This window comes from Elaeis guineensis, chromosome 8, assembly GCF_000442705.2.
Source record: "Elaeis guineensis isolate ETL-2024a chromosome 8, EG11, whole genome shotgun sequence".
Taxonomy (NCBI): Eukaryota; Viridiplantae; Streptophyta; class Magnoliopsida; order Arecales; family Arecaceae; genus Elaeis; species Elaeis guineensis.
This window is the reverse complement of record NC_026000.2, coordinates 60,814,763-60,830,318: the sequence shown is the minus strand read 5'-3', so window position 1 is coordinate 60,830,318 and position 15,556 is coordinate 60,814,763. Positions and strand designations below refer to the sequence as shown.

At 37.0% G+C, this 15,556-nt stretch overlaps 1 protein-coding gene across 2 annotated transcripts in view; it reads left to right on the top strand.

Moving 5' to 3' along the window:
- Positions 1-3,679: 3,679 nt before the first annotated feature.
- The window catches only part of LOC105036009 (ribonuclease TUDOR 1), a 28,987-nt gene continuing 17,110 nt past the window's right edge, over positions 3,680-15,556 (top strand). For both annotated transcript variants that reach the window (XM_019847515.3, XM_073242819.1), the window contains exons 1-16: positions 3,680-3,891; positions 4,662-4,827; positions 7,067-7,141; positions 7,248-7,361; positions 7,469-7,573; positions 7,823-8,029; positions 8,147-8,350; positions 8,435-8,542; positions 12,495-12,665; positions 12,762-12,959; positions 13,038-13,403; positions 13,490-13,720; positions 13,798-13,986; positions 14,066-14,143; positions 14,224-14,418; positions 14,520-14,897. In XM_019847515.3, the coding sequence (XP_019703074.2) occupies positions 4,678-4,827; positions 7,067-7,141; positions 7,248-7,361; positions 7,469-7,573; positions 7,823-8,029; positions 8,147-8,350; positions 8,435-8,542; positions 12,495-12,665; positions 12,762-12,959; positions 13,038-13,403; positions 13,490-13,720; positions 13,798-13,986; positions 14,066-14,143; positions 14,224-14,418; positions 14,520-14,897 (2,769 nt within the window). In that variant the 5' untranslated portion in view covers positions 3,680-3,891; positions 4,662-4,677. The remainder of the gene's footprint in view (positions 3,892-4,661; positions 4,828-7,066; positions 7,142-7,247; positions 7,362-7,468; positions 7,574-7,822; positions 8,030-8,146; positions 8,351-8,434; positions 8,543-12,494; positions 12,666-12,761; positions 12,960-13,037; positions 13,404-13,489; positions 13,721-13,797; positions 13,987-14,065; positions 14,144-14,223; positions 14,419-14,519; positions 14,898-15,556) is intronic.

Below are 15,556 nucleotides of genomic sequence, written 5' to 3'. Positions count from 1 at the left end.
AATTAGAAGGAGTTCTAATTAATTGGTGCATTTGGGCTGACCTATTTCTAATTGAGTTAGTTTGGTTATGAGCCTAAATCTACTGCTGGTTAGATATGAAATTTAATAGATCACACATCTAAGAATTTGATGATGGACTAATTTAATTAGATTTATTAGAAATTCTATGAGTTTAATTTACATGCTAGCACATAAATTAACTCAAGTTTTCAATTAAGCTTAGCCCAAAGCTATTTGAGCTAACCTAGAACATTATGTCTTGACCTAATCTAATTGGGCTCTGACTTAAGGTCTCCTAGGCACCAAAATCTCTCCATATGGAAGAGTTTCATGTAAACCCAACCTCCTCCATGTCAAGAAAAATCAGCACCCATTTATTATGAACACCCAGAAGGAAGAGTCTTTTTGGGCCGCTACTCTTAATTCCACGCTATCTTTTCCACGTGCCATATTTCACGGTGCCTTGGATTTTGTTCATAGAAGGGAGGAGTCCTTCTGGTGTACAACTCCTCCACGTAGTGCATTAATCTCATGCAGAAGCCATAGAGTTGGGCCCCGCATGAGAAGACTTAACACCAAAGGAAAGATTCCATGCCCCTTCATATATGCACTCCATGGGATTAGCACGCAATCTGAAGGGAGTTGGGCATGATTTTTGAAGAAAAAAGAAAAAAAAAATCAAAAAAAATAAGAAAAAAAAAAAAAAAAAAGATAGAAAAAATTAGAGAGGAAAGAAATTAATTAGAAAAATAGATTGTCTGCCTTTCTAAGAAGATTGAAATATCTAAGAGTTGGATATCTAAATCAGAACAGACATATCAATCGTTTCATAAAAGATTTCAAGTGTGATCTTTGTGGAGTTTTTGAAAAGCTATCAGGTTACTGTATACTTCATCCTTAAGAAGAAAAGATTGCTGAAATTTTATGAAGCAGTCTTGACATAGCAGTAGATTAAGAAGGTCCATGATCAATCTTATGTGGACTATCATTGGAGGACATCTGCATGGGTGTCTTGTGAAGATCATATTTCCAACAGATCATCATCAACTCGAAGGTATAATTCTTATTGAATATTATGCATGTTATATTTGATTGAAATTAGCAAGATTTTCCTGAGATTGAATTTTGGTTTACTTGTCTTTAAGAGTTCAAAGTATGTTAAAAATTTTTAAAACTTATGTGCCATTGTGCAACCAAAATCCAATGGCTGGAGCAAGGTGAAGTCCGGCAAAGATGACAGCGATCGGACTTACAAAATAAGTCTCTGACCGGGGGTGGTTATGGTAGGGACCCTCTGATGCTCATGTCTGAAATCCGAAACAGATGAGGAGGAGCGTGCGAGAGAGTTATGTATGTTGGGGGTCCCCTATTATCTCTATTTATAACAATGAGAACCATAGGAGAGAGGAATTAAAGACCGTTCGACTCCTTTGAATGCGCTGTCCTGAGATCTTCGATCTGATTTCTTGGTATGGAGTAATTGCAGCTGTCTTGTCTAGTTGATAGCTAGCTGCTCCCAATAGTGGCGTGATTTAACAAGATTGTATTAGGATTTTCTATCAAACTTTTTGAATACAGTGATTAAAGTAGAGGTTAGAAGGAAAAGAGATTGGAGAGAGAATGATTCCGTGACTCACCATATGTACTGTTGAAGATGAGGATTGGTGGTAGATACCAGAATTGGAGCCAATGTGGGGGCTTAGAATCTGAAATTTAGGTTGGTGTTCAATGTATAGAGACCACTGGTGATGAGGACAGTAGTCAAAATGTAGATCTACAACTTGATGCTCCTAGAGATGGGGTTGGACGCCGATGCTAGGGTTGGTAGCTTAAGAGTGGATTGACAACTTTTGAAAATACTAATGATAAGGTCGAAACCCTGTGGCCGATGTGTAGGTCGATGGCCGACGTGTGAGTTGATCACGATCAGAGTCTATCAATGTCTTCGGATCAAGCATTAGGATTTTACCCATATCATTATGATAGGTCCTATTTGACCCAATCATGCTACTCATCACCCTTGAATTCAAATAGGCAACAACAATAAAATCCGGTTTAACCATGGATTGTGAATTGATGGATATGGTGGAATTAAACCATATTGGAATTATGTGGCTTTCTTGTCCCTCTATTATATTTAAATTGGTAAAAAGTTTTTTAATAATTAACTAGGCAAAATAAGAGTTTTTCTAGCTTTACCGTAGCATTGGTGTCCATATTGTAGTGCAAGATAATCATTACATGGGATTATCACATAGGTCAATGACATTGTATGGAAACACTTATTAAATTTTATCCTATTTCATCTTGAAATTAACTATACCTTGGAATAGTCATCATAAGAGCCTTCTAGATAATATCTTAAAATCTTTGAAACCATAGGGTTTATAACTCAAAATGATGAATCAGGGTGCAGCTATCGAAACCTAAAAATGGGACAACTATATGGTATCATAAACAAAATATGAATAAGCTGGCTTTATTATTGAATAAATCAAATAAATAGGTAAAAAGATAATATTTTGAATTTTTTTTTAAAAAAACTTCTTTCATTTCCATCCACTCTCTTCTCTTTTCTCTCTCCCACCTTTCCATATCATCCCTCTGCCCTCCTTATGCCTAGTTGCCAAGATACCCCATCTCTCACCTTCACTTCACTATTGTTTTCATGATTGTCATCAACCATTTCTTTACAGTCACTCTCTCTCCATGCCCAACAATAACCATCCCTTGCCAGCTCCTTCAGCCTCGTATCTATTTATATTGCCATCCCTTACCTTCTACTTTTTCTAGCTATAATCACTTTGTTCTATGCTGTTATCCACTTACTTCCTCCCCTATCTTTTATGGCCTCCATATTTCTTTCTCTTTTTCTCCATAGCTGTCCATCTCCTCTTCTCTTCACCCCCATCTCTACATTACTGTCTTATCCTTATCTTTTGTCATTGCCATTTTCTTATGTTGATCATTTCTCCAACTTTGAGGCCATCTCTGTTGGTGATCACTACATATTTGGTCAGGATTGAGGTAGCATCTTTAATATGAAATAAGGATTCACCTTCTTTAATATAAATCTACTACTAGATCGTCAGCTACATAGATCTCAAAATGTTTTAAACTTTATCCTTCATCCACTTACATAAATTTTAAAATGGCCAATGGATGATCCAACGGTGGATTCACATGAAGAAAGGTGAATTTTTTTTTGCATGAAAAATATATTCTTGACCCATCTAGTCGAGCAATGGTTCCTCATCGTTAAACGCTTCCATGATAAGAAACTAGATTGGATATTTAATTAATAATTTTATTCTTATAAAAATATCTAGAAAGACAGCCTGTTCAGTTTGTCATATCAGCTATGCCATGAAACCTTTCTCAAATTTGGGTTGAACTATCATTTTCCTATGAATAAATAAGCCAGCAGCCTAAACATGTCTTAGCTTGTAAAGCTTTTAATCCTCTAGCGAAAAAATGAAGCTGAGTCAGAGATGTCAGACCAATGCTCCTGAAAATGGGCCAGCCCAGCAAAACAAAGCCGGTCCGATTGTGAATAGGATTATTCGGTAAATAAAGTGCCGTTTCCAAGACTCAGAACAGAGATGGTATAGTTGGTAAGATTTCCTCGCCATCAAGGATTGTTTTATGTCTACATTTATCGAAACTCCCTACATCGCCTCCGCCCCTCTTCTCTCTCTCTTCCGCCACCCCAAGACCTTCCTCCGCGAGGCTTTCGCAACGCCTCTCCCTTCTTCTTCTTCACCGTCTCTCGTTATAATCGAAGCCGATTCCAGCAGAGAGGCGTTGAAGGGATCGATCTCTGATTGGTGACACCGCATGCTCTTCTTGATCCGTAGAGGAGATCTCTTCTCCCGTGGAAACCGGATCGAGGTGAATTGCTTTCCAGATCTGTTTCCATCCCTTGTCGGATCGCTAAAAAAAGAAGATCTTTTTGCGATTTTATAATGGATTTCATGTTTTTTACGTCTAGAGAATTATAGGCTCGGATATCTTCTTTGATTCCTTGTCTGGTTTATAGATCGAATCCGACTTTTTCTGCTTTCTTCTTGCGTTTCGTTTTTTTGTGTTGGAATTTGGTTGATTTGGGTTCATGTTACAAAGAGTTTCCATTGGTTAGCTGAAGTAGAATTAAGGTTTTTGATAAAAACTGTGGTTTTGGAGTTCTGGATATCTAGTGGGATCTTTCTTCAGATTGATTCAGCTGATGCCTATGCCTTGCAGATCTGTTAAAATAACATGTTTTTGTGTTATTCTGATGATCTCGTATCATAAATTCCTTGATTTAAATCGGAAAGAAGTGTTTTTGTTTCCTTTGTTTTTTTTTTTGATCTTTTTGGATTGTTTAACATTCTTGACGCATGCTTGATTGTGAAGCCATTTTCTTTCTTATGTCTATGTTCTTATAGTTATCGTACTTTAGATTGCAACCGGTGGAGGGGTTGTTTTTATTGTTTTTGTCTGTTCCTTTATCATCCCTTCGTTGGTAATGATTTCATAGCGAGAGATATTCTGTTCTGTTGCATGCGTAGTGAATTTTCATGAGAGTAGAATCATCTGTAATGGAAGGATGGAAACTTGAAACTCGAGGTGATCAATTTCCATGGCATTTTAATAATATGGATGGTGTTTACTGACAACAGGTCATAGCTGTTTGATATGGCAACAGCACCTGCGGCGACAGGATGGCTGAGGGGAAGAGTGAAGGCTGTTCCTTCTGGAGATTGCCTAGTGATCATGGGAAGCACCAAAGCAGAGATTCCCCCAGAGAAGACCATTACCTTGTCTTCTCTCGTTGCTCCTAGACTGGTATATGTGCTAGAATGGGGTTTCCATTTGATAAGTTGTGATTTGAATAGCAGGAAGAAGCTGACTTTTCTTGTATCGAGTACTTAGAATAAAGTTACATACTTGGACAAAAATTCAACTAATGAGCTTAATTGCTTATTCTTTTTAATGGTTTCAAATGATATTCAGCTCTAAAATTTCCTATTCTATGTGCTCTATTACATTTTCATAACGGTTTTTACACCCACACACATACAGCTATTACCAGAAGATATTTATCATGTGAACTACTTATCTTTATCTTACACCCATCTTGTATTTTCTTCTTCATTTCTCTTTCGGACTGCTACAATGCAGGACATATTATTTAATACTTACCGTAATAAAAATAGACTGGCCCAGTTCCGAAATTTAGGAAAATTATAAAAATATTACATCCGTCAATTTTTGCTCCCAAAATACATTTGAGTCCACATATTTCTCTGAACCTGAGTCTATTTTTATCCTGCATCTTTCTGCTTTCTTTTTTTTGTTATGGGAATTGTGAGTGCCTCTGTAAAGGAAAAGAACATCTAGTGAATATGGATATGTCATGTAATCATATGATTACCTTTTACCATCTTTCTTTTGTCCAAGTTCTTCCAATCCTAATGTTCTTCCTTTTCTCACTCCTCTTCTTTCATAATTGTAACCATGTATTTCCTTTTTCTCTTCTAGACCCTTTAATACCGCCTGCCTTGCTTCCCATTTTCCCCCTTATGCTAATGTTTCTCATGCATTAATTTTAAATTTTAGTTATTCCTTAATTCCCATAGGCTAAGAGGTGAAATTTTGTAATTTTGAAAGTTTGCCCATTCCGTCCAACCATTTTATATGATTTCTTAATTATAATGCTCTTGATCTTATAGGATGGAGGATGAAAGGAAATCTAATGGGAAAGAAAATGGACAAAAACATGATTTGGGACATTGAGAGTTATATTGAAGAATGATGGTTTCCTTTCATGATTTGCCATCTCGGTATTGGACTCCACATTAGTACCCAACCGATACACCTCTCACTGAGTTGTTCGTATGACACATGCCTAAGTATTAACACTCGGTATAGGAGATGCATTGAGTCTCAATACCCCATAGATATTGGTACACCCTGTACTAGGTGGTATTGTCTGGTATAGCAAACTATGTTTCCTTCGATAAAGAATGGATGAATACATGATTTTAGACCTAATGGGCTATTTCAATGCATTGTGGATGTCATCTATATGCTATGTTAAAATACAAGAGTTTTTAATTTGGGAAGCATTCTTTTGTGAATCCATATATTTTTATCGAAAATGCCCTTCACTTTTTCCATAATATACATAATTAATTCCTTTTTAAGATTCTAACCCCTATTTAAACAATTCCAGCTATTTTATTAGAAAAAGGAAAATATGCCTTGTGCTAACTCTATGTATGCTTCACCTTTCTCACTTCCAATATTTTAGATAGGAAAAAAGAAAAAAAGAGATCTTGGATTTTAAAAGGGGAAAGAAAAAAATTGGATTCTAAAGGAAGGAAATAGAAAAACTAATATGCTTCGCTTCACCTTTCTGTTCATTTTCTTTGCTCTTCACTCGTCTCTTGCTTCCATTAAAAAGGGAAAGAAAAAACAACCAGATTCTAATCTCTGGGAGGCAAGCTTTTGGCACCCTTTCTTCCTCTGTGATCTCAGCCTGTATTGGTTCTAATTCCTCTTTTTAATATTGAGAAAATAAGGGGAAAAAATGAGAGAGATCTCACTCTTCTCTTTAGAATTTCTATATATATATTTTTTGCTAGTTTATTGCATGTATCTGATTGCTAGCTTTAAAATGATTCATTTCATGAGCCTCATTGAAAAAAAGAGATTTAAATTTAGCTTGCGATAGAGCAGCCTATAGGGGAGTCCAATCAAGAGATCTTTTTCCCCTCTTTTATCCAATTGGGTTTTACAAGAACATATTCTTCCAATTTTTTCACTTTCTTTTTTGCCTTTGTGATATTATATTGCAACAATTTATGTGCAAGATTTTCTCTAAAATGAAATAATACAATGATAAGTTCTTTCCCTTAGAATTTGCATTACACTTGCCTATTTATGAATAACTACATTTTGGCATCTAACTCAATTGTTTGCTGACATGTGTCTCTATGTAACATTATGAGCATGTTTGCTTATACATTTATGGTGTAACTAAGACATCTTTGCTGACATGAACCATTTTGTTCATTTATAGGCCCGCCGTAATGGAGTTGATGAACCCTTTGCATGGGATAGCAGAGAGTTTTTAAGGAAACTCTGCATAGGAAAGGTCTTTATTTTGATTCGTAATGATCATCACTTAGTCTTACACATATCTGCATGTCACTGAATAACCTGCAATCTGATTGTTATATCTGGGGTCTTGACTTTTGTAGGAGGTCACTTTCAGAGTAGACTACACAGTTCCATCCATAGGGAGAGAATTTGGCACTGTCTTTCTTGGGGATAAAAATATAGCATTGTTGGTCGTTTCTGAAGGGTGGGCAAAGGTAATTGAATAATTTTCTAGCTTTGTTCGTCATTTTCATCACATTACTACTATAGTTGATACTCATCTTATTCCTTCATCCTTGGCTAAATGAATTGACTTGACCAGGTTAGGGAGCAGGGTCAACAAAAAGGTGAAACAAGTCCTTTCTTGGCAGAACTGCTGCATCTAGAAGAGCAAGCAAAGCAACAAGGTTCAGGCCGCTGGAGCAAGGTCATTATGCTTTTCCTCTATTTTGTTGTGATGTATATGTTTTTATGCCACTTTCCCTAGTAGACAATCTTTAGAAAAGTGTTATGTATCATTTCTGTCTATCTATTGCATTCATTGCTGTTTTTTGATCTATCACAAACTGTTCTCATTTTTCTTCCTGTTGCAAACATAGATATTCTGTAAGTATATAGGTTCCATAAGAAGTACAAATGGCTAACTATTATCTGCTTTCTTTGATAACTTCTCCAGGTAACTGGTGCTTCCGAGGTATCAATTAGGGACCTGCCCCCTTCAGCCATTGGGGACCCTAGTAATTTGGACGCCATGGGGCTCTTGGCTGCAAATAAAGGCAGGCCTATGCAGGGAATTGTGGAACAGGTCCGTGATGGCAGCACTGTTCGTGTTTATCTACTCCCAGAGTTTCAGTTTGTCCAAGTCTTTGTTGCAGGAGTTCAGGTATTGCCACCACTACATGATCAACATTATTCTTGTTGCGACAAAAGTGTAATTCTTTAAGTAGTTACTGTCCATCTCACATAAGTTTCTTTAATTTTCTTCTATATCTAACAATAGGCACCATCCATGGGAAGAAGGGCTGTGGTGGAACCTGAAATAACTACTAACGATGCAAATGAAGAAGTTTCCACTGAAGCTAGAATGGCTCTGACATCAGCTCAGAGGCTTGTAACTTCTACAGCATCATCGACTGAAGTTGCACCAGATCCTTTTGGAAGAGAAGCTAAACACTTCACAGAGATCCGTGTTTTAAATAGAGATGTGAGTCAGGCTTCCTCTTTTGCTTTGAGCTCTATTGCAAATTTTGTTTCGGTAAACTTCATAGCTCGTTCTTGGAGCTGACAGGTCCGGATTGTGCTAGAAGGCGTCGACAAATTTAGTAATCTAATTGGTTCCGTATACTATCCTGATGGAGATACTGCAAAAGACTTGGCTCTGGAGCTTGTACAAAATGTTTGTTCCCTTTCCTTTATTACATCTTAATGTAGAAAATGAATGGACTGAGAGAAAATAGAAGAAATTAATCTCTGCTGAAATCTTTTTTCTTTTTGGTTAATATTCTACTACTATATATCTGATTAGAAGAAAAGAAACTTCACTATATCAAGAAAGCAGTTTCTTTGCTGATTAAAACTGCTTTTGTGATATGTTCAACACCAAAACGATTCACAACTTTAAAAATGCCTGTTGCAACTAACAAATCTTGGTTGCTTCAATGGAGGCCTGCTGACTAGGCATGTGGGCCTTGCACCCCAAGTGTGGACTATGTAGGTGCAAGTGTAGTCATACCATCATTCTTATTAAATGCATTTGTTGTCCACGTATATATGCCTACTAATGATATAGTAAAATGGTTGAGATCATTTTGGAACTACACCATACTTGTCCTAATGCACGTCATCATATGTTCACACCTTTATGCACTTTCACATTCTTCTTGCAAACTGGATTGGATACCGATCTGATATCGGTATATCCCTATCCCTATTTATTTTGTTTAACGAATATAGATATGGATACGGATACTAGTCAGATGCAAAAATTCATCTCTGTATTTGTTTTAAACAGATATAGATACAAATCGGATATTGGAATTATGGATATAAATATGGATATAAGTCATATAATTAAATTTTATGACCACAAAGTCAAAGATATTATTTGGTGGATGGTAAATCAAGTTAACAGCATGTTAATGTGGTTATATATTTCTTTTAAAACTTCATGAGTGCTATATAAAATTAACTAAAGTTACAAATAAAATAGGATATTCAGATACAAATCGGATAGTCATCTATCCATATCCATATCTGTTTTTCTTTGACGGATATGGATATGGATTCGGATGTTAGTCGGATGCTTAAATTTCTGTTCATATCTGGTTTTAGATTCGAACATGAAAAAGGATCGAGATGGATATTATCCAGTCCACTTTCATCTGTACGTCTTACTAGTTTCACATCAAGTTGTTGCTTTTCATGAATAAATGATATTTCTTTTTGGTATCTTTTGAAACTTATGATTTTGATACCCCATTTTGTTGTATCATTTCATTAAAAGCCCCATCTTCTGCAGAAAAGGGATCTTTTTATTCTTGTTAAGTAATTCCACCTGAATAGCCTTTAACTGCTTAAATGTAATATGCAGTCTTTTCTTGAAGCATTAAAAGTGCCAAAGCTTGATATTTCAAAATGTGCGAAGATCAGTTACTTTTAGGTTTGAAAGAGTTAGGCATATCACTTTATATGAAGGTGTAACCGATGGAACTTGAAAGTGATTTCCATTGTCCTAAGAGGTTTCTTCTCTGAAGATATTAGGGGCCACATGGCTGAAATAAGGCATGGGAGATATGAAAGATAGATTGTAATGTGGCCTATTACCTTAAATAGTATAAGATTCATGAAACCTGATCAAATCTATTTTCAGACAGTTAATGTTCTCTCCCCTCTTTATCTTGATTTTTGGGTGGAAGGTTTTGTTATAAATTGGTAATGGTAGTCGTTGGGCATGAGTCTCTAATATGTGAATGATGCATCTCCTTTAAAGTTTGCACAATGAGGAATGAAGGGAATATTTTGTGTGGTTCTGGATCTAATAGTCAGTAATTTTTAAGACATGTTTTTCAGCATAGTATATTACCCAGAGGACATTTACTAAACCTAAAATTTGTAATGAAATAAGTCACTTTACTAATGGTATGAAAACAAATGGTGGTCACAATGATTTAATTCAATGGGGAGCAGAGGTCAATGCTTGTATCTCATATCTACTTTGAAGCAATCATGAAAGTCTAGCTGGGAAGCATATGTACATGTTGCAAATAATTTAAGGATGACTGCAGCTTAAGAACATGAATCTTTTCATGTTGTAAAATGGATTTAAATTTGCATTGGAGCTATCCATTCATCGAGATTTTATGCCACTGGTGGTATATATATCTTCAGTAGTTGAGAGATTGTGATGTGGATGTATTTTCAGGTTTGGAAGAGTCATATGTTATGATTTTTGAGGAATGTCTTTTGTTACCCATCTAGTATGAATGTTGCATCTAACCAAAAGATTTTTTAATTGTTTTGTGTGATATATTCTGGGGTTTGTTTCATGAAAGATATTTGATGCCTTTTTTGCGGAGATGCCTTAATAATGCAAAAAATTGTCAAACTTATTAACTTGCAAACTCCTACAGAGTATAGCATTTCCAAGCAATAGGAAATTTAGGTTGCAATTTGGCTGGTAGTTGCAAAAGTTGTGATGGCAAGATGAAAATGGTGGAAAAGGTCTGAACATTATGGTAGGGTTAGTAGATCTTCACTATTTCTGTTTTGACATTATAAAGGCTTCAACACCCTTTTCTGCTTTATTTTGCATGCTGTTTTTCATCTGTGATGGAGGTATAACTGTCCGCAAGGATCTTTTAGGGGTATGTGAGACATCTGAAAATAGGGGTGGATCGCAAAAAGTGTATTGGGAGGTTTCGTTGGGGGCAGGGGGCATGGCATCCCATAAATCCCAAGTGGGCCCTTCTTGACTTTACTGTTTATGTGGCCGCCCCTTCCAATTTAGCTAGCAATAGAATTAGAGAGCGATTGAATCCTGTTGGGATGGATAAGTGAGGGGTCTGTGGAGTGAAGTTTTAAGAGAGAAAATTTCTATCTCTAGGCAGGATTAAGATCTGAGAGGGACGTAGCAGGGGTATTTCATAAAGAAAAAGAGTGGAAACTTGGGAGGCTAAGGAATGAAGGGAAGTAGAAACAGGAAAGAGGTGGAAGAATATTTTTGGTGGCTCCAAGATATTTCCATCTTTGACAAGGAAAAAGCTAGAGCAACAACAATAACTAGGTGTACTTCTAGTTCCTATTTGAATTCAGTTTTTTCTTTTTGGGACAGTACTTTCCTTTGAGGATTTAGGTTTCTCCTTTTTTTAGTTCCTTATGGGATGGTGCTTTTTGCTATTTTTTACATAAAATTCCTTATGCATGTGATGTGCTTTGGAATTTCCTAATGAGACATCTGAAGATTTATATTTTAAACAGTATGCTTCCAACTATGCACATTTGGGCATGGCAATCAGTTCTCTCTCTCTCTCCCCCCTCCCTCCACTTCTCTCTCAAGAATAATATAAAGAACTACTTTTTATTTGACTTTTCCTCCCATCTCTTGATCTTTACTTTTTATTATCTCTCAAAGGATCTTTTTTCTTTTTCCTGGTGGCTGATAGAACATAATGTGTTTCAAAATCCCTTAAACTAATAAGGAAAAGAATAGCAATTGAGTGATATAGATTGTGTTACTTTAATTTGTTTTGTATGGTTCTTATTGTTATACGAAAAGCATTGTGCTTGCAGTTCCTTTTTCTTTTGGAGCATTCTTTAAGCTGAAGTTAGGTCTTCACTTTGGAGCTACCCTGGTTGCTACTATTTAATATTTTCTTCCTATTCACCTCCAATTCTTTATACCTGTAATTATATTAGCTTTTATAGAAATCCTCTGTCACCATCCAAAGATATGCTATGAAAACGATATGGATGCATAAGCTAACATAAAATATGGTAGTATTAGATCTGGCATCTAGAATTAGGGTGTTGTTGATGCAGGAAAGGGGAAAAAAGAACTAAATATTCCTTAGCTGTATCTTTTTCTGAATAAAAATTATATTCTATGCATAAGCTAATGAAAGAGCTAGAGTTAGACAGTGACTTTAGTAGTGAAGGGCTTTTTAATACTAGTAAAATCAGGTGCATGGATTTAACCTACATAGTTTCACTGCAAGAGATTCTTTGCACTGCAGTCCTTTCTATTGCACTTGCATAATCTTGATAATGGATCCATGCTAAAAAGGCAGATAAGCTATTCTCTTTTATATTTGGAAAATCATGCTGATAAAGTATTCTGCTCATTTTTATAGGGGTTAGCTAAATATGTGGAATGGAGTGCAAATATGATGGAAGCTGAGGCAAAACGACGGCTAAAGGCTGCTGAACTTCAAGCCAAAAAAGACCGCTTAAGAATTTGGACTAACTATGTACCACCTGCAACAAATTCGAAGGCTATCCATGACCAAAACTTCATGGGAAAGGTTGCATGCTTCCCTGATATCTCTGAATTTTTGTTGACAGCATCTTTCTTTCAACCAGACCTTTGATATCATTTTGTTTTTCTCTGGCTTCTCTAGGTGGTAGAGGTTGTGAGTGGAGACTGCATAATTGTTGCTGATGATTCTGTCCCATATGGCAGTCCACTGGCTGAGCGACGGGTGAATCTTTCAAGCATCAGGTCCCCTAGAATGGGCAATCCTCGTCGAGACGAAAAACCTGCACCCTACGCTCGTGAGGCTAGGGAATTCTTGCGTGCACGTCTTATTGGTCGCCAAGTATGCGCTATAGTTTGTGATTTGTAATATTGAACTTGTGATGGTGCAATTATGACATAACAACATGTGTGTCGTTAGGTAAATGTGTCAATGGAGTACTCTAGGAAGGTCAGTATGGTGGATGGACCCAACTCAGTAGGTGCAGCTGGCTCAGCTGATTCTAGAGTAATGGATTTTGGCTCAGTTTTCCTGGTGTCTCCTTCCAAGGCTGAGGGTGATGATGCTGCTCCTGTTCCATCTGCAAGTGGTCAACCAGCAGGGATAAATGTTGCTGAGCTAGTACTTGGACGTGGCTTTGGCACTGCCATCAGACACCGAGATTTTGAGGAACGGTCAAATTATTATGATGCTTTGTTGGCAGCCGAGTCGCGTGCTATTAATGGAAAGAAAGGGATTCATTCTGCCAGGGATCCTCCAGCAATGCACATAACAGATCTGACAATGGTGAGAATTGGAATCTTCAAGTGTGTTGCCTGGGTTTGGGGGTTTTTCCTTTTAGCTGAGTTAATCTGTAATTATAAATTTCTCAGGCCTCAGCAAAGAAAGCGAGAGATTTCTTGCCATTTCTGCAACGCACTAGAAGGCTCAATGCTGTTGTTGAATATGTTCTCAGCGGTCACCGTTTTAAATTACTCATACCAAAAGAGACATGTAGTATTGCGTTCTCATTTTCTGGTGTTAGGTGCCCTGGTCGAGATGAACCTTTTTCAGATGAAGCAATTGCTTTAATGAGAAGGAAAATTCTACAAAGGGATGTTGAGGTGCGGATTTTACCTCTGTTTGATTTTATGGAATTCTGTTGATTTCTATCTTTTGAAAGAAATGAATTTCTGCACAGATAGAAGTAGAGACAGTTGATAGGACTGGAACTTTCTTGGGCTCCTTGTGGGAATCAAGGACCAACATGGCAGTGACACTTTTGGAAGCAGGACTGGCAAAGCTTCAAATGTCATTTGGTACAGACAGGATTCCAGATGCTAACCTCCTTGCACAGGCTGAGCAATCTGCAAAATGGCAAAGATTGAAAGTAAGCAATGATTATGAAATTATTTGCATCTTTACAGCTTTCAAATTTGGTCCTGACAGAACTCTTCTTTATTTTTAAGATATGGGAGAACTATGTTGAAGGCCAAGAAGAAGCTAATGGTTCCACAACTGAAAGCAAACAGAAGGAAGTACTCAAGGTACTAGAGATGTGAAAAAGGAAAAATATTTTCTTGTTTTTACTTGGAGGCTTAGTTTATCTTCTTGTCTCTACTTTCAGGTTGTGGTCACTGAAGTCCTAGGTGGTGGCAAATTCTATGTCCAGACAGTTGGTGATCAGATGGTGGCTGCTATTCAGCAGCAGCTTGCCTCGCTGAATCTCCAGGAAGGTCCAGTTATTGGAGCTTTCAGTCCCACAAAGGGTGATATTGTCCTTGCCCAGTTCAGTGTAGATAATTCTTGGAACAGAGCCATGGTAAGATTTCCATAGATAGTAATGTTGAACCTGGATTAGTCATTTTATCATAATTTTTTGCTTCTTTTTCCTTACTCTTAGACTTTCATTGGCATGTAAAGATTGTTAATGGGCCACGAGGGGCTGTCGAATCACCAGAGGACAAGTTTGAAGTCTTCTATATTGACTATGGAAACCAAGAAACAGTTCCCTACAATCTCTTACGACCTCTGGATCCCTCAGTCTCATCAGCACCTGGTTTGGCTCAACTGTGCAGCCTGGCATACATCAAAGTCCCAAACTTAGAGGATGATTTTGGGCAAGAAGCTGCAGAGTATCTGAGTGAGTGCACTCTAAACAGCTCTAGGGAGTTCAGGGCTATGGTTGAAGAAAGAGATACCTCAGGAGGAAAAGTAAAAGGACAGGGAACTGGAACGGTTCTTGTTGTAACACTTGTTGATGTGGAAGCTGGTACCAGCGTCAATGCTGCCATACTGCAGGTTAGAGCACATTTCCTGTTCTTAATTTTTATTTGATTGAACTTGGGAAGCTGTCAGATTAGGCCTTGAATATCATAGATCTAAGAGACTGGTGAAGAGAAGTAGGAACTTATTCTACAGTAATTTTCTGGAATCTAGCTTTAACAAAATTCATTTTATATATTTATTTACTTGTCATTACAGCTGTCTTTACAACTTACATGGGCGTTTCTTAAACAAAAGAGCCAATATGCAATTAGTTTGCAGATCCAGGCATTGCTAACTTAGAGTCTTAATGAAAGGAAATATTAAAGCTGAGATATTCTCTAAGAAACCGTACTAAAACCACACTTGTCTAAGTAGTAATATCTTTCTATGTTTAGGTGTGTAATTGAGCTGAGCATGATTGATTGACCGTAGACCAGCTCCAGCCTGGCATCGAGTTAAATTTCAAGCCTGAAAATTTGGATCAGTCTTGTCTCATTTCCTAATTGAGCTTGATTTTGAGCCAAGCCGAAAATGAGCCTGTTTCAATTGGTTTGATTCCCTTATTTTGAACAAAACCCATTTGAGCTTGAATCGAGTGCAAATCAATGTTGATTCAAACTTGAATTAAAATTCTGGTTCAAGCTTATTTCGAGCTTCGGTCAAGCTTGAAATAAAGCTGCCTTCAATCTTTT